The 23975-nt window shown below is 32.1% G+C and overlaps 2 protein-coding genes across 4 annotated transcripts in view; one reads left to right on the top strand and one right to left on the bottom strand.

The window, feature by feature from the left end:
- Positions 1-2356, bottom strand: part of LOC106464834 (gamma-interferon-inducible lysosomal thiol reductase-like) — a 10564-nt gene extending 8208 nt beyond the window's left edge. The window contains exon 1 of one of the 2 annotated variants that reach the window (XM_022392635.1): positions 2161-2356. In XM_022392635.1, the coding sequence (XP_022248343.1) occupies positions 2161-2229 (69 nt within the window). In that variant the 5' untranslated portion in view covers positions 2230-2356. The remainder of the gene's footprint in view (positions 1-2160) is intronic. The other variant, XM_013924989.2, reaches the window with a different exon arrangement.
- A 2579-nt stretch (positions 2357-4935) lies between these two features.
- Positions 4936-23975, top strand: part of LOC106464832 — a 31471-nt gene continuing 12431 nt past the window's right edge. Inside the window, exons 1-6 of one of the 2 annotated variants that reach the window (XM_022392634.1) lie at positions 4936-4985; positions 8901-9038; positions 14893-15516; positions 15738-15854; positions 17786-17836; positions 19244-19360. In XM_022392634.1, coding sequence (XP_022248342.1) covers positions 14899-15516; positions 15738-15854; positions 17786-17836; positions 19244-19360 — 903 coding nt within the window. In that variant the 5' untranslated portion in view covers positions 4936-4985; positions 8901-9038; positions 14893-14898. Of the gene's footprint in view, positions 4986-8900; positions 9039-14892; positions 15517-15737; positions 15855-17716; positions 17837-19243; positions 19361-23975 lie in introns of both variants that reach the window. The other variant, XM_013924988.2, reaches the window with a different exon arrangement.

Raw genomic sequence — 23975 nt, 5'->3', positions numbered from 1 at the left:
AGGTTTTTACTTTAAGTTTATTATACCAACACTCACTACACTTATAAGTTTTCACGGCACAGTAATAGTGAAACACTGAGCTAATAAAGTTATATTCTGGAGATATGTGTCGTGATTTGATTTACGTTTATATTGATATTAAGTTTTTTTTCCCAAAAAGTCTCTGTATTTAACATTTAGTTAGCGTCTTCATGTAGCCAACTTTAATTTGTAAGTTGGACACAATAAAGATGAATCTAAATTTTTTTATGTTTCTGTCTTATGATCTTGAGGTCAAGTTAAAACTTGTAACTGTGTGGCTTGGTCACAGACAATGGTCACAGGTTGCTGTTCTGGACGAAGAGAATAAGCGAGAAGACTTGTCTTCCCTAAAACTTCTATTGAGACTAACAGAAGGCGTGTATAGCTAGGATTTATGGGTAGTAAACTGAGTTACTTGTAAAATGTTTGGCCAAATATAATTCCTGCAACTTTTGTCATGTGAACAGGTTGGTCAAAGAAGATCCCGTAGATGTTTAACCCTGATAATTCAAACAGAACAAAAATCAGGCCAGACTAAATCGTTGTAATCTAGTAATGAAAATCTGTAAATTCGGAACAGAACTCCATGTACATTAGTTGTTGTAGTATGATAATAAAGATTACGTTCTTCTTGTTATTTTAAACAACTGTGACTAATTTCATTACGTCACTGTTCTGTTTGACTTATTTACTCTACAGAATTGTCTTATCGTTCCCCCTACTTTTGCGAAACTTAATTTAGTTGTCTGTGAGCGTGGTCGCTTGAAAATGCCACACATTCAATAGATATATTAAATTATTATTTTTGAAAATTTGATGATTTTTGTTTTTACCTTTTCGTCCGTGAGATGGCTCTTTATAATTTCAATTCATTGTGTAGTGAGTCGTTATTATAATAATTAGACAAACAACGATTTATAAGCATAACCATCAATAAAACTCTTCCTTCTGCTTATAAATCGTTTGTTGCTTACCAAATATCTATTATTATATTAGCATAATGTGCCTCCTTACTCAAATGAGTCGTTATTCCTTTTGTTATTGATGTCCTAAACAGAACGACTGATTTATTTAACTTCTGTAGTGCATATTGGTGTTTAGAAAACATATTTATATTAGAAATAAACGACCTTATAACACGAAAATGTTGTTATTATTTAATTAAACACTCAATATTTCGCTTTACGCTTCTCCAAGAGCGTTAAATGAAACACAAACCGAAACTGACAGTACAAACCTTCAAATGTTGTGTGTGTCCAGTGAACACTAAGCGCGAGGGTCTGTGACGCGGGGCCATCGGGCTCGAGGTCCTGAAGTAGGGTATTCTTTGACAAAATTCAAGAGGTGACGATTGTGTTTCATGAAGTTTTTTACGTAGTGAAGATAAAACATGAACAACCCTTCACCAATACTTTATTAATTTCAAGGTTACATAGCTCAGTTAGTGGTAATTCCCAGAGCTTTCTCTTTTTATTTTATTTTAGAGGCCACCTGTTCATCTTTGCTTCTATTTCTATCACAGTCTACTAAGTCCTGAATTGCTTATTCAAGTGTTTTCTTTTCACCCCTGAAGAAGATTTTGTTCTTGAAGTATGTCTGTCTGGAATCTTGAGCTTTGTACTCTCAGTTTCGATTTGTGTTTCAGTGAACTTTCTAGAACGACTGATTTACCAGAACTAGTGGCAGAACATGAATGTTTTTATGACAATCTCTTTTATGTTTCCATTTTAAAATCAACTATTTGTGTCATTTCATGGACAGATTTTTTTTATTGTTATAATTACCTTTTTTTATGTTTCAATTTTCTTAGAACTTATTAGAATCGTAATACTGCACATTCATTAACCCATGTTTCCGTTGCCTAAACTGTGACACTGATATTATTTATACTGTATATAATACTGTTGCAATACTTATACACACAAAATGATGATACTGTATTGAAATTATATATATGTATACACACACTATGTATGAAATTGTAAATCAGTCCGAATATGGTATATACATATATGTATTTAAACAAAGACATTATTATCACAGATATTGTGGAAATACGAGGTGCATTAATCTTATAGAACCAAAAAGTCGGTAATATTTTACGAACATCAAATATTTTTACTTTAAGGAATCTTTTACCTTTACATCGTTGTCAACTTTTGCACTGGTAACCCACAGAAATAACGCCCAAAATACGAAGCCAAACATCTTTCTCAGGTGAAATTACTTGTGATATTCTTGCTAGTGAGTTAGGTTACCTCAAAACTGTCTAACTTTCGTACAGGATAGTCATATTTCACTGCGTCAGCAACTGGATATACAAGTTTATTTCGTCACGTGCTAAGCCCGTGAACCAGATCCTTATTTTAAATAAATAACTTTCATAATATAGCTGACCTTGACAAGTTCTTGATAATTTCCTTCAAGTTGTTGTGTTCTATTAACAAAATGTGGATAAAAACACACTACTGTTGTCTAACTTTCTTCAAGTAAAAAAACTTATCTATAAGAATAAATGCGTGAAAAGAAAATGATCGTAATCTCAGTGTATCTTCTTAAATTGGAAAATTTGAACTACACCTAAACCTTCCATTTTGAGAGTGTAAACAAAGGCTTATCTCCTAAAAAAAGTTGCAACTGAAAGTATTAGAAAAACTAATTGTATAATTTCTTAATCTCATGTATCAAAGTCTTTGAATTTAAGTACATATGTATATTTTATATAAAATAAAAATAATTTGTTTAGCGACTTTGGATGGGTCAGTGATTACACCATACCAGACTATGAATTCGAGAATCTATGGTTCTCCTGTTGTCGCAAAATGTGCGCTCTAAAAGTGATGGTCGAGACAAGAGTTAGCGGTGAGTGCTATTAGCTAACAACCTTCCTCCTAGTTTATGAGTTCAGAATTAGGGGCGGCTATGTAAAGATAGACCATGTATAGCTTTGGCCGAAAATTCTATAGGTGGCGACAACAACTGTTTCACTTTCTTTTTCTTTTTTTCCATAAATTAACTATTACCAAGAATTTTCCCTTGTTCGAGTTTAATGATGAGGAGCGGAATTCCCCCAAACCGGTATAACTTCCTGACAAGTAGTGAACCAAATGAAAGATTAGGCTTCATATTTATTTTTAATATCTATAAACGGCTAGGCTGTTGAGTAATTTAGAAAAAAAATAGTACCATCAATGTTACATATACTTCATACTCTATACAAATACAGGTTCAGTATGGCGAGTAAAAGATAACTAAAAATACAGTAGAACTATTACCAAATTATGTAACGCATTCGACATGTAGTGACATTTCTTTATTTTATTTTATACGTGAACATTCAAATAAATTACAAAGAAACCTTATACTAAATTGTCCATAACTGCCACTCGTTTTTTAATGCATGGCCAGGTGGTTAAGTATCTCGACTCACAATCTGAGGGTCGAGGGTTCGAATCCCTGCCCCACCAAACAGGCGTGCCCTTTCAGCTATGGGACGTTATAAGGTGACAGTCAATCCTACTATTTGTTTATAAAAGAGTAGCCCAAGAGTTGGCGGTGGGTAATGTTGACTAGCTGCCTTCCCTCTAGTCTATCACTGCTAAATTATGGACGGCTAGCTCAGATAGCCCTCGTGTAGCTTTGAGCGAAATTTGAACCAAACTCTTTTTAATAATAAATTAATATTCAAATTAACTTTATAAAATTAAAAGTTATTATTATTCATATATCATTTTATTTTAGAAATGGAAAACTAATTACGATTGCATTTCTAACATTATAGTTATTATGAATTTTATATTTATATTTGATTTAAATATTCAATCTTAAACAATTTTCTACAGTTGGTTTAAAGGTTTTGTTTGTTGTTAAACACAAAGCTACACAATGACTAAAAAATGTGAAAGAAAAAACAATATACAAAATATTGATAAGTAAGTCTGTTAATATCACTTCAAAGATTTCACTTTCTTATTTAATACATTTTTGCCAAGTTTGTTTTTCATTGATTTTCTAATACCTTGGTAGAATAGTAATGAAATGTACATGTATATGTGTATACATGCCTTAATGTTGCTTTGTCTCCAGGTTAAGATTTAAATAATTCAATTTGATAAGAAAAAAGTTTTAAGTCAGTCAGAGAAGTATCTTTCTCGAAACTTTATTCCATTAGTTTGAATTCGAGCACTTTGTGTAGCTGTGCAAAACATTCTGAAATGAACAAACAAGCAATATATGGATCCAGGTAGGGCGTTTATTTATGTGTAAGTAGGAGGTGCCCTGAATTTCAGTTCCATAATACTGTAAACATCCAAACCTCAATGAAGGCACTTGCATACAGCTAGAATCATATTGGCGAACCTTGTACCAAATATTATCGTAATCAAGGAGTTTTTAGTTTGATTTTAATGTTTGTTTGGGGAAGGTTATTATGCGACTTTAATTTAATTAGTGACGATGTTTAAACTGGAACTTTTAAGTTTTAAAGTATTGTATTGGATATATAAAAATAGAATTTCAGGGAATCGTTTTTCTCTCAACGTCCGCCCCCCAGTGGAATAGCGGTATGTCTGCGGACTTACAACGCTAGAGTTTCGATACCCGTCGTGGGCAGAGCACAGATAGCCCATTGTGTAGCTTTATGTGTAATTACAAACAAACAAACTCAACGCCCACGCCAACTGACGAATTCTGGTTTTATTCGAAAAGCCTCTTGTACAATGACTCCAAGGAGAGGAGAAAAAGATCTAAAATGCTATTTTCACACGCCTCTCAGTTGAATCTTCAATAGACGAAGAAAGAAGAATATGGAAAAAGCGTATGCATTTAACATGATTTTTATCACAGATTTTAGACCTATTGATTTACAATATTTTATGAGCAATTTGAAATTATATTCGTTAATAGAGAGAGAGGGCGTAAGTGTTGTGTGTCTGTAAATCAGCGAGTTTTTCGACATAGAAATAGTAGGCTTCTTTTTTAGTTTTCATTAGTTTGGAGCTAATTTAATGATATGAATTATTATATCACAGGTTGAGTTAGTCTGTACTTAGTACTACTACTACTGAGTACTGCTAGTAATAGCTACAATACTAGTACTACTATATACTAAGGCTGAGCTAGGACTGGAGTAGGATAGCTGCATCTTCTTATTGTTAAATAAATATCCTTAATTAATACTAAGTCTAGGGTATTTTTAATTTGGTTCTAGTATAGTAGTAACACTAATTTAATAACAGTATCAACACTAACAGTGAAGTAACACTATTTATTACCATTTACATTATGAACTACCCACCTCACTTTAATTTAAACTTCTAAAGTTAAAGTTAAAACTTACCACTTAATTGAGTTTCGTCGACTGTGTCTAATATATTTTAATTGAAAAGCATGGAAGATTAACATAAAAAGTTAGCATCAGAAAAGAAAGCCATTAAGTTGAGTGCTTTAGGAATGGGACTTTCGTTTATCAGGGGTAACTGATCATTATGCCACCTGTGATGAAAGAAAGTCCTCTTTCCAAAAGTGATAGGGTTATCAAGGGGGTGTATTTTAGGTCTTAAAAAGTCAAAAAATGGTATGAAAACACAAGTTTAGTGTTCCCTATTTATCAGATGATATATCTAATGTAAATTTAAACTTCAGATTTGCAATCTTCATGCTTGAAAACATGTTGGTTTTATTGCTTTGATACAAGATACAGTTTTATTCATCACGGAGATCAGTTTTTAACTATTTTATACATATTTCTTCAAAACTTTAATTTTAGATAAGTATATAAGAAAACTTTTGAACTTAAATGCTGTTTTGTTATTATTACGTTATAGATATCCAATGTACCCAGTGTACAATGATGAATAAAACAAGACTTAGTATTTTAAATTGCATTTGTGGAAGAAATGTTCATCAAAAAAACACCTAAAACTTGCATTCTTGAGATGAAGATTTCAGTTAGGAAGGTTTACATGTTGTAATGTTATGGTTACTTTATATTAGTATTTAAAAAGAAACAGAAACAATAGATTTTATTTCCCCATAAATATAAGTATAGTACATTTGTCTATAATCTTGAGGATTTTTCATGTTTCAGTCTTTTTGTTCAGGTTCCCCAGTGACTCAGTGGTAAACTTGAAGGCATGTAACTAGTTCAGGGTTCAATTGATCCTTACTTCAAACATAGATCAGATTGCTCATTGTAAAACTTTCTCCTAAAACAAATTTCATGTCTAGTGTCAGCATAGATGATTAATGTAAGAGACACTAGACTTGAATTGTATGCTATTTCTGTATTTGAAGATTTATGACACAACCTCTCACAACTGATAGATTAATTGTATGCTGATATTAAAATTGCACATGATACCTTGAACTGAAAAGAGTTAAAAATACATATATACATACATATAACTTAGGGGCAACAAGGGATTTGTTCATCCATCTAGGATGTCCCATCCAACTATAAACTCTAAAGTAAAAAGAAATCAACAAAGACAACCCTTGTCATTCAAGTTTTTTTTAAGCCTTTCCTTAAATTAACTGCATCTACCACATTTGAAGGTAGCCCATTCCAAAGGCCAGCCACCTTTTTAGAAAAATTAAACTGTCTTAGTTGAAGATGATTCTTACCCTGCCAAAATTTATACTTGTGTCATCTAGTCTTACCATTCTCACTATTAAGTATCTAATCTAAAACAATTTTGGTGTGAAAAAAAGGTGTGGCCAAATACATTGATAAGAATTTTACAGCAAATATTCATTCATTAGTTAGCCAGGCTGCATTTTTTGTTCAAATTGGGGCATGATGGTGTGTAAAACAAAATATGTGGCCTAGCTAACTAATGATTTCATTCCTTTAAGTTGCATGCTGAATCCTTTTTCGGATGCACCTTTTTTCACACCTAAGGTGTTTATGATTAGAAATCATGATTTTTTGGTCAATATAAACCAACAAATCACAGCAAATAAAAAAGTGGCACTTGATAGTAACTAACATTAACTTTAGGATTGCAACCCTATTATTTGGAGCAGATCTATAATTTACAGAATCAACCAGATTCTTCAAAAATATATGGTGGTAGTTTTCCTCTCCAAAACAGTGTTAATAATTTATTTTATAGTAATGCCGTGGAATCTAGATTAACAGTTTCTTGTCATCACCTGCATGTTCTCAGTACAAACTTATCAAGAATCATTATTTTCACTAATTGCTTAAGCTAATATCACATGATGCTAAATGCTCTTTAATTAGGAAAATTTCATAAAATTTAGCAAATAATAACTATCCAACCTTATGATTATTTTGAACTGCTAATCTAGTATGCTTGGCCTAACCAATACTTACGTAACTGCACATGCTTTCACCCTATAGGTTTGCTTCTCTAAATCAACCATCTTTAATCTGAAAGACAAAATCTAAAAACAATCCACTTTTACTCTTAGGAGAAGCTGTAGTAAACATTTTAGACTGATAGCTCACATGACTTTTTGCATAGGTATGCTCAAAAATGTGGGTCAAAATTGAACAGTTTTTGTTGAATAACTTTGTATATGTGGCTTATATATAGACCAAATTTAACACCTAATTATAAGTTATAAAGATCTATTAGTGTATCAAATTTTTAAAAAAATCCAGTATGTTTTTCTATCAAATGTAGTTTCAGCACTTTTGGTGCAAAAAAAAGGAAGAACTTCAATCAAAATTGAAGGTGTTATATCTCAGATATTTCTTAATGGATGGACTTGAAATTTGGTCTGTGAAGTAAGAATCCTGTATAGCACATCCACTGAAAACATTTGTGAGTTTGGACTACCACAGTCTGAGTTACAGAAACTGAAAAATTGCTAAACTGTCACTTCTGTTAATAACAAACAGTGTGCCCTTCAAGTATTTTTGGGCACTCGACACACTTGATGAAAAAAAATGATGCATCAGACTATCAGTTCCTTTATCAACCATAAACACCACAATCAGATCCCCTCTAACTTTTTGTTTTTCAGAAGAAAACAATTTCATATGTCTTAACCTATCCTCATTTAACAACCTTTCCATCTCAGTCATGATCCTAGTAATAGCCCTCCTCTGAACTCTTTTCAACAATTCAGTGTCATTTCTAAGGTAAGAAACCCAAGACTGAACATAGTTCTCTTGATGTTGCCTAACCAGTAACCTATACAATGATATTATAACCTCTTTTCAACTTGTATTCAATATTTAGGTAGATACAACCTAAAATATTATTTGCCCTGTCACTAGCAATAGCACATTGCTTGGATGTCTTAAGAGACTAATCAATCAGAATATCTATCAAGATAATTTTCTTCCATATCACTAGTTAATAACTGTAACAGAGGAAATATATTAAAACTGAAATGTCTCATTGTTATAGGAAATGGTAAAGTATTTCTAGTTAAAGGGGTGATAAACATCAAAATAATTAATACATTCTTTATTATACATATAATCTGCACACAACATGAGATGACATTCAACACATTCCTGCACAGAGTTAATAATGCTGTAAAACAAAATTTCAAGTGATTTAACAAACTGCAGTCAGGTACATGTACATAGTAGTTTAATTTTCAAATGATAAATAAATTGCTACTGGCCAAAAATAATAATATAAATACTTGAAGAATGAGATACAAGTAACACCTTGTGCATACTGAACCTTATAAGTTGGCATAAAAATAGCACTCAGTATCTCGTACCTGTGTATGAACCTTCTGTTACTGGCACAATCATGAATTTACAGAACTCGAGATTTTGTAAAAGTATTTATACAGACATTACAAGCATTTTCAGCCACAAATTAGAACAGACATTCCACGTGTGTATAATGCATAAGTTTATTTTAGTTTGGTGTTTCTTTTTCTTTTAGAAAATGATGCTGAAAAGGGTATCACAGTTCAAGCAAGAGTAGTGCTTCTGATAACCTACTCCAGAGCCAAGTAGATCCTGACTAGAAGTGTTATGCTACATTTCCAGGCACTGTTGCCTGACCTGATGACCATTGCTGGTTTGTGTCTAGTTCTTGAAATATGAAAACTTATTGTGCTGTTATAAAATTTTCATATAATTTTAAAAATACATGATGTTAAAAAGGACTGCGGATCATTACAATGCTGATTATGAAATACTTTCAACTAAAGTAACTATACCTGTATAATTCAGGCTTTGTTCAATCTTTCCCATGAAATATCATCTGAATCTTTGTGAGAGATTTAAAAGGCCACACTATTTTAACAAAATCTTGGTAGTGTAGTTGGTGTTGATTTAAAAGGCCACACTATTTTAACAAAATCTTGGTAGTGTAGCTGGTGTTGATTTAAAAGGCCACACTATTTTAATAACATCTTGGTAGTGTAGCTGGTGTTGATGCCTGTGGGTTTCATCTATTTCTGTTTATACTTAGAGCAACAGATTGGCCGGTTTGACAAGGTGAGAGTGAATTATATGCTATAGATGAGTTCTACTTAAGCAGGCTAGGCAGTAGGATGTTGTCCAAACTCTAAAGATATTCGTAAGAAATAGTTTCAACCAAACTTTCAAAGTGGTGAGGTAATTTGGGAACTTGAGAATAATCACATTGATAAGACAGCTAAGGTAACAAGATTGGAAGAATTATATTTAGAGCACAACAAATTAAACAATAGCTTTAAAGATAAGTCTATCAAATTTAAAGGTAAGAACACTAATAAATTTATGAATAAGCTTACTTACTATGATTTTAATATTAGGAGTATTAGAAAGAAAATGAATGAACTCAGGGCACAAGTTAAAATGAAATATTGATATAATAGGAATTACTGATATTTGTTAGACTTGGAGAACACTGACAATATGAGTTGTTTTGAAATTATATGTTGTAAGTTATTTAATAGTGATAGACTGTTTAAAACTTGGCAGTAGTGTTTATCTTTATGTAAGGAATGGCTACAGCCTGTTGAGACTGAAAACATATCACATGGTAGTAAAAAGGTAAAATCCTTATTGCATATGGATTAAAATGAGGAGTTTCAGGGTTAAAACTTTTAGATGGCAATTTTTTAGGACATCTGATTAGACAGGTGATGTCAATGTGAAATTAGACCAGAGTTCTTATTAATAAGGATTCTAATGCAAAAATTATGGGATATATTCATTTTAGATAGTTATTAGGATTGTATAGAGTTAGCTGGTGAGTTTAGAAAGGTTTCTTGAAATGATTTAGGACAATTCTCAATACCAAATGACCAGAGAACCAACTATAAGGGATGCCATTTTAGCTTTATTGTTATCCACTAATGTGAATGTGGTTGCTAGAATTGAAATGGGGAACATTTGTGGAGGAGTGATCATAATGTAATTAGGTTTGTTGTTTTTGCTACATGTTGAGATAAAAAGAAAGTGAAATTTTAGTACTTAAGTTTCAGAAAGTTAATTTTGAGGCCATGAGACAAAATGTATTATTAGTGATTTGGAATAATAAGTTAAAAGGTGATGTGGAACAAATTTAGGAACATTTTAAAAATAAATTTCTTTTAATTTAAGATAGGCATGTTCCTGAAAAAGAGAAAAATAAGGATAACAGGCAAGGTCAATCCTACTTGGATACCTAAAGACATAAGGAGGAAAATTAGGGATAAATACCTTAAGTTTAAATTGATAGATAGGATGGAAGATTTACAGAACTATTGAAAAGCTAGAATATTTGATTAAAAAAGAAATTAGGAAACCAGAAAAGAGTTCATGCAAAGCAGTTGGCTGATAATCTTAAAACTAACATCATTGCAGAATGTTAAATTGGAGATGTTGATAGCAAGGTATTTGTTTAAGACCATGAAGTAGCTGAGCTTTTAACTTTTTTCTACTTTCTCTACAAAAAAGGATGTTAGCAATATTTCTGATTTTTAGTATTCTATGGGAAATACTGAGATTGATCTGAATCATTTGATGTTAATCCTTTAGTGATAAGTAGAAAGATTTTGAAATTTAAAATAGATAATGCATAAGGAGCAGGCTAGAGTTTTGCATGGTTTTAAAGGTGGTTAAAGATCAAAAATGTGAGCTTCTCTTTTATTTTTGTTATGTCATTAGATAGCAGGCAAATGCTAGAGGATTACAGGGTTGCTATTGTTACTCCTAGAAATTATAAGCAATTTAGTCTTGCATCTGTAATGGGAAAAATCTTAAAGGTGCTGATAATAGAAAATAATATAATGAAATATCATATCATAAAGGAAAGCATGGATTCACTAAAGGAAAATCTTGCGTTACTAATCTGTTAACTTTTTTCAAGGATGTGTCTTGTAATCTGTATGTTGGAAAACATAGTGTATCATCTCCCAAGGAACCATCATTCACAATGTTTTGCAATACAAAACAGAAAAAAGTAAGACTGTTTTAGATAGTATTTTGCAGTGTAAACCCAAATATATGATTCTTTTGTTTGAAGAATTATCATTCAGTCCTTCATTTATTTTGATACATTTATATAAGTAAAACTACATTAGTGGCCCACATGCTTTCCATGTTACTGAGCCAATGTACACATTGTACATTATTACTATTTTCATGTTTCTTTATATTATATAAAGATAACTTACTGAAGCCTAGTCAAAGTCATCTTCCCATAAAATAATTGAACCTGATAGATGTCAAGAGAACTTCTGAAGCAGTGTGACTGAATTGAATAGCACATTTTCAAAAACATACAATCATTTAGACAATCTGATCTCAAATAATACTTTGTTTTGAATGATGCTATTTTAACAATGAATGACCATAATAAATCTTCTGAACGGCATATTTTATGCCTTAATGATGTGGTTAGAAACAGGATATGAAAAACTTTTACATAGTTAGAAAAATTGTTATTGATGTTTAAAAATGTATTTTAGGAAAATAAAAAGTTCTAAGTGTTATAACTTTATAGTGTGTACATTCTAGAATTAAAAATTCTTGTGATATCATTCAAATTTTCACAGAACTAACAATGCATACATGTGTCTCTTGGATTTGGTTTGTTCTTTGTACACTGGTGTTTTCAACAGAATATTTCACCACTGCATAGCAGTCAATGTATTGATATTATACATTTGAAGTGGGGGCAGGATGAGGTTAGATGCCCAAGAGGACCTGAAACCATCCAGCTACCTTTTATTATAATAAATAAAGAATTCACACGATAAACAAGAAATATAGTACTAAGCTTCAAAAATTTCACAAACCATCCCACTCATTTTCCCCGCTTCAAGCATAGAATGTATGTGTGTAAATGTTTGATACTTTTTCTTGAAAATAAAAGCATTTTCTCAGCGTATCTGCTTCAACACACGCATAAAAATATTTATTTCAGCAAAACATTTTTGCTTATAAATACAGTTGTAACTACTAAACTACAAATAAATTTTACTTAACTCAGATCTTTGCATGTATGCTGCAGGGCTTGAAACTAACTTTTTTGTTCACTGCTAAATGTTTTTAAGTTGCCAACCATGCTGGCAAAAAGAAACAAAGAAGAAGAAAAAACAATTTGTGAATTACATGCTCTTAGTGAATATAACAATTGAGCTGATATGAACTTCCAGGAAGCATTGTATTTACAATTTAATATGTTTTTGATTTGTGTTTGTAATAATAATTACTGTCCTACTAATGAAATGAAAATATACAGATGTATATATAAGAAAAAACTCAAACAATACTGGAACACTGTTTGCAGTTGCTGTTTGAAACTTGGGAAATTCTGTTGAAAGATGCATGAGAACAATGTACAATACAAGTTACTGGAAAATTGGTATTGATTGATTATATTAGTGTTATTTTCCCATATGTGTTATACCTGCAACCAGCTTAAATAAATAAAAAAAGTTCCCTTGATGGTCACTGGTTATATACTAGAACCTACGGACTTTTTTGCAAGCTAGCTATTACTAATTTTGAACTTTGATGCTAGGATTAAGGGTTCTGGTACAAAGTATGCCTTCTTCCGGTGAGTAAATAGTAGGTTTACAGACTTACAATTCTAGGATCCAGGGCTCGATTCCTCACAGTTGACACAGCAGATAGCCAAATGTAGCTTTGCTCTAAAACAGACAAAGTAATCCTTAATGATCAGAAAATAGAAGTTACTCACACAAATGAAATTTAAACATGATAAGTTGAAGAATGACATACAATCTGGAAATAAATAGAGCACTTTGGGTCTTTATTAATTAACACAAAAAGTGGACTTAATATGTGCCTAACAATATTCAAATGCTGTCCTTCAGAGTTAAATGCCAAACCTTATACATGGAATATCTTTGAAAAGAATGATAGAAGAGTTCCAAACTGAACACCCAACAAAATGCAATACATAAGTAAATGCAAGATGACCTAAACTGAATAGCCTTTTTCATGTTTGCTAATTCCAGAGAGATTTTTATAAAAAAAATTTTCACGGTAGTATTTCTAATTTCTTTTTATACTTCCTTTAATATTTTAACCCAACCTTTAAGTTAGCACATTAGGTTATTATCCAGGGTTATGAAAAGTGTGTTTTAAACAGTCGGTGATTTTTTCAGATTTATATATATTTTTATGTCATGTTCCACCTCATACATGGATGATTACTTGAACGTACAATTAGTAAAGAAGTATTCAGGTACATTTATCCCATTCTGGCACAGTTCATTAATAAAGCTTTCTATGAAAGCGCATGATATTGTTTAAAACTGTAGAAAAAGTCTAGAATATTGGCATATTGCCATGGTTAATATTTTAAATAGGAGATCTTGCACATTATGTCAGTGAAAGTGAAGATTGTATCTGATGTCACTCTAAAGCACAGTGGTCACATGAACCAAATTCTTATTGTATGTTTCCTGTACTGTTATGTCATTTTTCATGATTTGAATCCAGTTGCTGCAAGTTTACTATCCACACTTTGAAGTTGTGTGTGTGTGCATTGCAAGAGTGAAAACTGAATCCCACTATCTGATTAGAGTAGCCCAAGAATTGCCAGTGAGTGCTGTTGACTTGTTGCTTTCCCCATAGCATATCAGTTTAAAATTAACAACAGTTAGCACAGGTAGCTCTTACATAGCTTTGCAAAAATATCTTAAATATACAAACAAAATTTTAACTTGTATTTTTTTATGATCATTTTTTCACTGTCATTCTCAGACTTTACATCTCAGATCTTTTATCTGTATGGCATAGAAAACCAGCACCATAGGACCTATAGTTTGTCTTTCTATTTAAATAATTTCTATCTTAAGACTTGTGTGATTCAAACTAGGAATTATTCTAGGAGATTTCTTTGAATCATTTTAAAGTTAGCTTTATCTTTCTTCATAATAATGGAAGCAAGAGCATGATTTTTTTATGTACTTGTATAGGAATATTATATTTCTAAGGGTTAGCACACTTTCTCATTGTCAGACATTTGTGTTACCCCATTTACTGATTAAAATGTGTAGTTAAGAACTGTTTAGTAATCCAAATTTCAATTTGCTTGGTTTTTAGGACATGAATTTATCAACAAATTATTACTTTGCAATTAGATGTTTATGAGATTACATTTTATCAAATAAAAATGCTATATTTGGAACAGTTGTTATGTTCATGTGTATGTGGTGATACTTCAGACACTTGCTGAGCTTTGTTCAATAAACTTTATAGATAGGATGTTAACATATTCTGGTTTTATGTTCACCTCCTACATTATGAATATATTAAGCTGTAACATAGAACTTGATTGAGTTGACATGAACTTAAGACTATATTACACCAATTTGACAATTAAGTAATTTTTTATATGCTTCAGAAGCTTCATTGGCATTGTTCTTAATATAATGTGTATGATATTGTTTTGAAATATTGAATTTTTTTTTCTAACTCCCCAGGGTGTCATGCTTGAAGCTGTACTGTTATCATCATGGAGTCACATCATAGGTCCAGGCTTATTAGCATTCTGGACACCAGAATGTACAGTTAATGCTAGACGTTTCAGTCAGTCAGATATTGGTCTACATCGTGATGGCTTGCAGCCCAATATCTCCAAATCTACTACATTATCTTCGTCATTACCCAATTCGGTACCTAAAAGCTGGTATAAAAGGGACAGAAAGAAAAGTAAAAATACACATAATGACTCTTCTGTTAATAGTTTATTAAACAACTTAAAACTTACTTTTCCAAATAGTAATGATTGTAGAGAGGAATCAAAAGAGGTTGACCCCCAATTACTCCACTGTGTTGGGCAGATATTACATGGAGAATTACAACAAGTTCATCCCTTGCCTTTACAGAATGATATTTTTAGTCGCCTTCTGATTACTCCTAACAATAAAATTATTCACTCAACTTGCTTTAAACAGCATCAGTCTGCAGAAGAGTGGTGGCAAGATGGCACTCCTGTTTCTCTTGCAGTTGTATTCAAGAATGATAAGGATCTGGCAAGTCTCTGGCCCATTCTGACTATGACTGATGTAAGAATGACAAAGATTGTAAAACTGGTAAAGGAGAAGGTAGGAGTTTTATTTTTGAAATACTAGCATTTTTGTCCTGTATAAAAACCTTTAATAAGTCATTTATTTTTTAATACCAGTTTATAGATTTTGATGTAAGTTAGTAGGAGCATCTCGAAAAGTGTATAAAAAAGCATAATCTCCTTGTGTTTTCAAAAATAAGGAATTTAACCTTGTATACCCATATTTATAGCTAATGTACCTTTCTGTAATTTTTATAGGGACCATTGATTGACCATTTAGATTACATTGGTGATATGTTGAACGACTTTTATCATACTTTACTTTCTCTAAAACCATTTATTGGCCCATCAGATGTCAATTTTTGTGATGAACAGGTATGTACTGTTGTTTTTTTCTGTGTGGTAGCATTTAAGTTGTTATAAGTGAAATGCTGCTAATGTTGCAGTTTATATGAATTGAGACTGTGTATTCCAGTAAAACACTGAGAAATTGTGCAAAACTTATAAACTCATTAATACATATATATTCCTTATTTTCAATTATGCAAATTTAAATACGTATATGTTTTTAGATAAAGTTATTCTTTTGTATAAAACCAAAACGAAAGGTATAAAAATATATATATATGTAGATAGATACTTTTTTTTTACCAGAGTAATGTTGGAAGTTAATTTGAAATTTTATTTATAGTCATTTTGTTGTCATGATTAATTTTATCAATTTTGATATTTGTGAGTAACTTTTTATTATATTTTCATAAAACAGTTAGGTCATAAGAGTGCCTTTGTTTACCATTCAGCTCTAAATACCTTTATGTTTTCAGTGCATCTTAAAAACCAGCACTTTAACATAAGTCATACCACATAATGAGAATGCATACGTTCTCATTATGCTTTAACTAAAATGTCAAAAACAATAAAGAAATTTACTTCAATCACATTTAAGTTTAGGATTCTTATTTTATCATCACTTTAGACTTAAGAAGTTATTTTATACATGACCAACAATCATTTATAAAAGACATCTCAAGTCTAGTGTAGTGAATTCATAATCTGTAGGCACTACTTGAAATCTTGTGATGGTCCATTTACAATTACTGACACTAGAGCTCTAAATCATGCAAAAGATTGTTAAATTTTGTGCATTAAAAACTGCTCATTCAATGTCTAAAGCCAGAATTAAATGTTGATCATCAGTTTCACAATTCCTATGTTAAACATAAACAATAAAGTAGAAGAAACCAGATTTGTGCATAAACTTAGTCAGACTCTTGTTACTGCTTTTGTTTTTTTTTGTTTAAAGAGCAGTATTAATATAATGATACTTTATATGTGTATATGGAAATAAAATAAACTGCAATTTAAACAAAAAATTTAGTTTACAAATTGATAATGTTCATGAAAACTGGAACATTCCAGTACCAAAAGGGAAGATAAACACCACTCTAATAAAGCAAGCAAGTTGTCTTGACAGATTTCACATATTTTACATTAGGTTGAAAATGTTTAGGATTTTTATATTGTTAAAACTTCATTATACATTATTTTAAGCATAATTAGCATAATTTTGTTAAATCTAGTTGCCCTGTGCATTTGACCTGTAGATTTTTCAAGCTTTGTTAATGCTTCAAAGTATTTGTAAGTTTTCATGCTTCTGTATTGTATTATTAGTTTAGTTTTAAACTTTCTGATAATGCCATATAGAAATGTTATTTGAATTTACGTTATTAAAACATCAATATACAGTATTGTAAAAGAAGACTTGAACTATTTTGTTGAATCTAATTGGTCTGAACATTTCAGCACTAAATTTTTTCAAGTTTTCTTGGTGCTCCAAAGTATTTTGTCAGTTTTCATCACATTGCATTATTAGTTTGGTTTTAAACTTTCTGATAATGCAGTATACAAATATTTTTCAATTGATTACTTAGAATAGTTTCAAAATATGTTAATTAAACAAGATACTTTTATTATTTTTGTTTCAGTCTGTAATTCAACATTATGCATTTTGTTTCAGGCTCCCTCCTTTTAAAGAAATATGTATGAGATCTTGACATCATTCACAAACTAAATGTCTATTAAATGTCTACATTTAATATATATGAGAATTCTTATATGTATGTTCTTACATCTGTTTATCATAATTAAATACATTTTGAAGAGTTTGTAAGTCCTTGCTTGTGTAGCACGGCTGCAAGAAGTATCATTTTCAATTATTCTGTATAATGTTTATACAGGATATTGATTCAGCTACAGGAGCTTCCTTGAAGTCTCTAACTCAGAGAGCTATTATGTCTCATTTGCAGACCTGTGGCCACACTGTCGTTGTAGGAACATCAGAGAGTAGTATTAAGAAGGTAGGTTTAGTTCTCTGAACACATACTTGGAGATAAAGGAAAGTCTGGAGATGAACAGGTACATTTTTCTTAAGACAAGAAGAAAATATGAAGGGCTAGTTTAAAAATATTTAAATAAACTTGGATTTGTTTTTAATCAACACTTTTAAGCATGATTTTCTAACAAGTGATTATTTCATCTCTTGTTATTTAGTCAAATTCTTGTTACAAATTATTTTGTCAGACTGAGTATGAACATTATTCTTATAAGCACTCTTTTACCAGGACTACACCAATGGGCAAATAGAATTGTTTATTAATAAAAAAACACAGTTATAATTATTAATGTAAAAGCTGTTTTGATTTAATCAACACAAACTTCCCAATGACTTATCAGTAACTAAGAAAAATCTTTTCAAGGCTATTATTTTTTGTATTTTAGTAATGAAATTGTTGTGGGTTAGATGTAGCTAGTTTGGCAGGCAAGTATTCTAATGTGAAGACATTTATATATTTTTAAATTTTCTGCCTATTCCTGGAAAAAAATAAGAAAATTATTATTAATTGGAAATTAAAATGTAAATCTTTGTCTGATTTAATTGAATTTACACATTGTAGCATTAAGAGGAATATTATACTTTCATTGATTTTCCTGTTAGTGAGTAGTTTTTTAAGTAAAAAAACACTTGAAGAAGGTTTGTAAGTGTTTAAAAGTGTCTGTTAAAACCACGGCAAGATAATTTAATACAAAATTTAATTTCAAGTTGATTGAGGAAGATAATATTAGGTTAATAGATAATTAGTTCATAGTATTTATGGTTTCATTGCTTATCAGTTGGTTTGTGTAAAATTACACTTTTATCATTAAGAAATTTTTTCTGTTGTGTTTTTTACACAATATATTTCATTGTACATGTGTGACTGCTGAACTAGTAGCAAGAGAACACAGAAAGGTTTAATGGAACAGTGTTTTGTTTTAATCTGTGTCAGGTGCAAAATATTTCTAAGATTTTGGTTTAACCAGTTCATTTTCTATGGTTACTAATTGTACTAGACTATTAGGCATTTATTAAATTGATAATTTTAAAATACACATCTTTTTATCAACTTCCATTTGTCACACATTTTTGCTACATATCGTGCATTTTTAAGTTAATGCTTATTTTAATAATGTATCATTATTGAAAAACAGTTGATAATACTGTCTGGTATTTTATTAACCCAAAAAACTAAAGCTTTGCATCTTTTCATGGTTTAATGTATTACTAGCTCTCTCTGTCTCTTTTTCTTTTTTTTATGAACAATATATTATGCTCAATGTAAAATGATATTTTGGAATCATCCAGGCTCTGTTTGGAAATGACTTTTGTTTCATTTCTAGTGTTTAAAATTCATTATAAATTAAAAACTTCCTTATTTGTTCTGCAGATGATTCTCCATCTGAAATTTCTTCTCAACTCACAAGAGAAAATCTGTTCCTTGATTACAACATCTGGAAAATTATGTGCATATTATTCAGGATTATATGTGCAAGGAATTCTGAAGGTTTTATATGTTACTATATAATATTGTTTTAGGTTATGCTACATGTGAAATCGACAAAAAAGTAAAATATTAAATACAGTTGTTTCTAATTCATACTTGGAGATGGTTGTATTCATTTAGGTAATTGAAAGAAAGGATACTTAACAACAAAGATTCTTTATGTATTTGACAATAAAATGTTTTCAAATATTAGGCCTAAATCGTTCAGTGTTATAAACAGTAACAAGTATTAAATAAAGCTGTATTCTTAGCTTAAACTAAAATGCATGTTTGCACAGTGTATCCAATACAGTTTATTGTCTGTAAAATGCATTAGACCCTTGTATTCAAATTTAGAAAACAAGCTATAAGGTTCTAGAAAGAATAAAGAGGAAATTCCTTTTTATCTGTTTACCATATTGAATGTGTATACTGTGAAATTTGATAGGAGCACAGTCTTTAAAAGTAAAGTTCAAGTTAAACTTGTCATCTCTTCTGCATTTTTAGATAAAAGCTGAATTTTATTGCTCTACCAAAGTTTTAGGCTTAATCCAATATACTTTTGAACCTAGAAAGCTCAAAGAAAGAAATTACAATTCGACTCCTCTTACCATACCTGTTTATAGTCAGAATGTTTTTAGTACCTTTCCACTTTGCCATATTATAGCTGCTGATCTATAGGAAATAACATACAGATCCAACTGTGGAACATTATTGATTTTTACTGCAAAATTAAGTTTCTCAGAAAGTTTCATTTATAGTCTGTACAGTCACTATAGTGACGTCGTAACCAATAATAACTAACCATTTTGAAATATGAAGTGCTAAATAGGCAGTATCAGTCAAATACTCATATCTTCCCCAATTCTGATAGTTAATTATTGTTCTCCATTGTTCTCTTTTTTTGTTGTTGTTTTGTGCACTAACTTTCGTAATTCAAGCTTCTTATTTCCAATCCATTTTCTGGCCCAAAGTAGCACATCCTCCATTTCCTATATATATTCAGCATCTTGTTTGTTGTTGAGAGTACATATTATGGAAAAATTATTTTCTTCAGCAGTTCCATAACATTCTTGATCTAGATGTTTATAGATATTTGAAGAATTACCAGTGATTGGCTTCAGATGCTCTGTTATACATTTTTGTAAATGACACATGGTTGACCTCACATATTCTTGTCCACATTGAAAAGAATTTAGATTTCCTTTTTCCATTGCCTTCCTTTGCTCAGTTGGCTTGTCATGAGGCCAATATGGATCATCTGCCTCTGGATCCTTCAGTTGGTAAATCAAGTGTGTGATGTTTTTGGCCTTTTCCCACTTGCTTTTGAATTTGCACCTTCCTTGATGGTAGAAAGGTCTGTGGGTAAGCACTTAGTTCTCCCTCCATCCCCTGATATTACAGTTCATGCAGGGAGGTATACTACTCGGTTACATGAAGAGACAGCTATGCTTTGTTCATCACATTTGTCAGATGTTATGTATTACGATTTAAAATATACAAAAACTGAGTTAAATTGTAATTTAGATTTAGTAGTTAAATAAATGCTGATATGTATCCAATTTATGATATTTGCCAACAAGATTGATACACACACAGTTTCTTTTCTAATACAAATATATTTTAATATACAAACAATAATACAATTTACAAAAACAGTTATTACAAGTTATTATCTCTGTACAAAAGATTTACAAACTTACAAATAATATTGAGTCTTCTTTCTGGTCTGGAACTTCCTTGATGTTTTATCGAGGGTTCATTATGAGCAAATTAATTTTGAGTTGATGTAGATGCAACTCATTTAAGAGGGAGCTAGCTAACTCTGTGGTCCTCGCTGATCACATACTGATTACAGGTTGAGTTTTTTACCACTGAAGTTATATAATGTCTTTGTAAAAGTACTAATGTCCGATGTGAATACACGGAAGTTAAATGGTTTGTAATGTTCGAAATTTATAAATGTTCCTGGTCAAATATCTGAAGTTTCCTGATTAATAAGCATTAATCACAATTATAGTTTCTGAGGTTTATAGTATACCAACTATAACAAACCAATAATATATACTGTCTTTTGGTGTGGCGTGTTGGCTATACTTATAGGCATAAAGAGAGTTTCTCAAAATTTCAGCTTACGCAACAATATAAATGACACCCCAGTGTTTACGTACATATATTGTTGATTCTTACACTCGAGAATTTTCCATAATTTTAGAGAATAGGCAGGAATTTCACAATACAGATTTAACAGAATAAGTTATGTACATTTTTTGAATATAAATTTAACTCAAATAAACATTGATATTAAAACAACTATATGATAGTAAATCTGTCACACAGAATAACATGCTTTAGCCTACCACTGCCAGAAAGGATTCTGTGGTCCACATGAATAAATCACAATTTTCTAGGATTTGGCTGACCTTAACCACAGTACTGATACATTTATCATCCTTACTCCTTTTTTGAGAAGCTTCTCGGTGATCGCCACGTCGATTTGATAACAAGTTGGGACCATTATTAGCATCTACTTTGGTTCGATTGTCAGCTTCTGTACTTTCCCTAGTCTTTTGGCTGGTATGCTGTTGGGTAGAAAGGCATTGTTGGAGGGGGTTCATTCATTTACCTGCTGCTGCCCTTCATGAGTTATGTGAGGGGCCCTTTCTCTGACCATTGATTTTGGATATTCTAGAGTATTTGGAATCAAGGGTTGATGTTGCCCATCTGCAATCATCCCTGTCATTATTTGCTTCTCAAATTTCCTCAGCTCCTACAGGGGGTCATGGTTCCACTCCTATTCGAGGGTTCCAACCCCAACATCAGTCCATTGGTACCCTGAATAGAATCCGTCCATATCCATGAGGTAACTCCACTCTGTCAGAATGTCACCAGTGGCAGTGGTGACTACTGTATGCCTTTGGGGTCTGTGGGGCTTGGCTCTGAGAATTTCTTGACATGTGGAAAACCTTTACCATGGATCCATAGGTACTACTGGTCCTTGCACCAGGATTAGTCAGTCAATTCACATCACCACCACCATTATCCCCCAAACCTGTGGGTTTCTGCCTCCTTCAAATCCTTGGATTTCAGAACTTTGTTCCATGTCTATCAGAGATTTGTTGTTGGAGAGAGTTATTCCAGTTCTTACAGGGTTTTATTCCCATCTGTTTGTTGTGCCCCAAAAAATGGGAGATTGGCTTCTGGTCATCGATCTTTCTCATCTCAATCAATTTCTAGATCCTCCAAAGTTCACGATGGAGTCATTCCTCACTCTGCATTGGCATTTTTTGCTAGAACTATGGATGACCAAGTTTGATGTTGCCAATGCCTATGCATGTTCTCATAGCGGCGTTGTCCTGCCACTATCTGCTTTTTGTGCATAAGGGTCAGATGCTACAGTTCAAGGTTCTGCCCTTCTGGCTAGCATCGGTATCATATGTGTTCTGCAATATCGTACAAACTTTTTCTCATTATCTCCATTCCCTAGACCTGTGCACACACCATTACATGGACAGCTGGCTACTACTAGCACCATCTCATCAGTTGGCAGAATGTCATGCCCAGATACTACTTTCCAAAGCAACCAAGGCAGGATTTTTTATCAGAGCTGAGAAATCTATTCTCACTTCCACACAATATATCATCCATCTAGGTATCTTTTTCAGCACATATCTCAGTTGGGCTCAGCTGACTCCCATCTGGCTCCATGCTATGGAACAGGCAGTCTGACTCTTACTCACATCTCCTTTTCCCACTGCACAGATGGTTCTTTCTCTTTTGGGGATGTGGGCATCACTTGAATCCCTCATTTCTTTTGAACAAGCACACATGAGATCCCATCAATGGTCTCTACATGATCGATGGATCATGAACAGTGATCCACTGGATTACCCAGCACTTATTCAGGTTCAACATCTTAGATCTCGAGTGGTTGTTAAATTGGAACAATACTATGATAAATGTTCTTCTGCCACCACCTTCTCCAGAGATCCATCTTTTCATAGATGCCTCACTTCAGAGATGGTGTGCATATCTCAATGTTCATGAATTCTAGAGCCTATGGACAAATGACGAGGCTTTCCTTCAAATCAATGTTTTTTAGAACTTCTTGTTATTTAAAGAGCAATGTCTCAAGGTTTGGAATCACAGTATCACACTCTGTGGCAAGTGTTGCCCAGTCAGACGTGCTTTTATCAAACCAAATCTACACTAGTGACCACTAACACAATATTCTTTATATAGGTTGCAAAAGGCTCTGTGGAAAGGAGGTGTTCCATAAGACCATCTAGAGGCAGACCTTGTAGTATTAATGTACTATGCTGGACTGCAACTCATGGGCTATCATAAGTAAAGCATAAGGGGATCCTGCCTGTCTCTGCTGATCAGTGGATTGCATAAATTGGGGTCAGTTTGCTTTCAAAAATTTAGAGAACTTGTTTTAATTATTACACTATTTCAAATGTGCTCTCCAATGTGCATTACCCCCATATTCTACTAGTGGAGTTAGGAAGTCCTTACCAGTCCCAGTTTCCAGTCACTGGAGTGGTGGACAGAGGTTATTCCACCAGAGAGTTTGAGTGACTTTCCTCCACCCTTGGAGAGGAGGGCGAAGTTGGGAGCCCTCCTACCCGGGTCT

The sequence above is a fragment of the Limulus polyphemus genome, unplaced genomic scaffold (genome assembly GCF_000517525.1).
Source record: "Limulus polyphemus unplaced genomic scaffold, Limulus_polyphemus-2.1.2 Scaffold1754, whole genome shotgun sequence".
In the NCBI taxonomy this organism is placed as follows: domain Eukaryota; kingdom Metazoa; phylum Arthropoda; class Merostomata; order Xiphosura; family Limulidae; genus Limulus; species Limulus polyphemus.
Note: the sequence above shows the minus strand (reverse complement) of the source record. Positions and strands in the feature narration are given on the sequence as shown.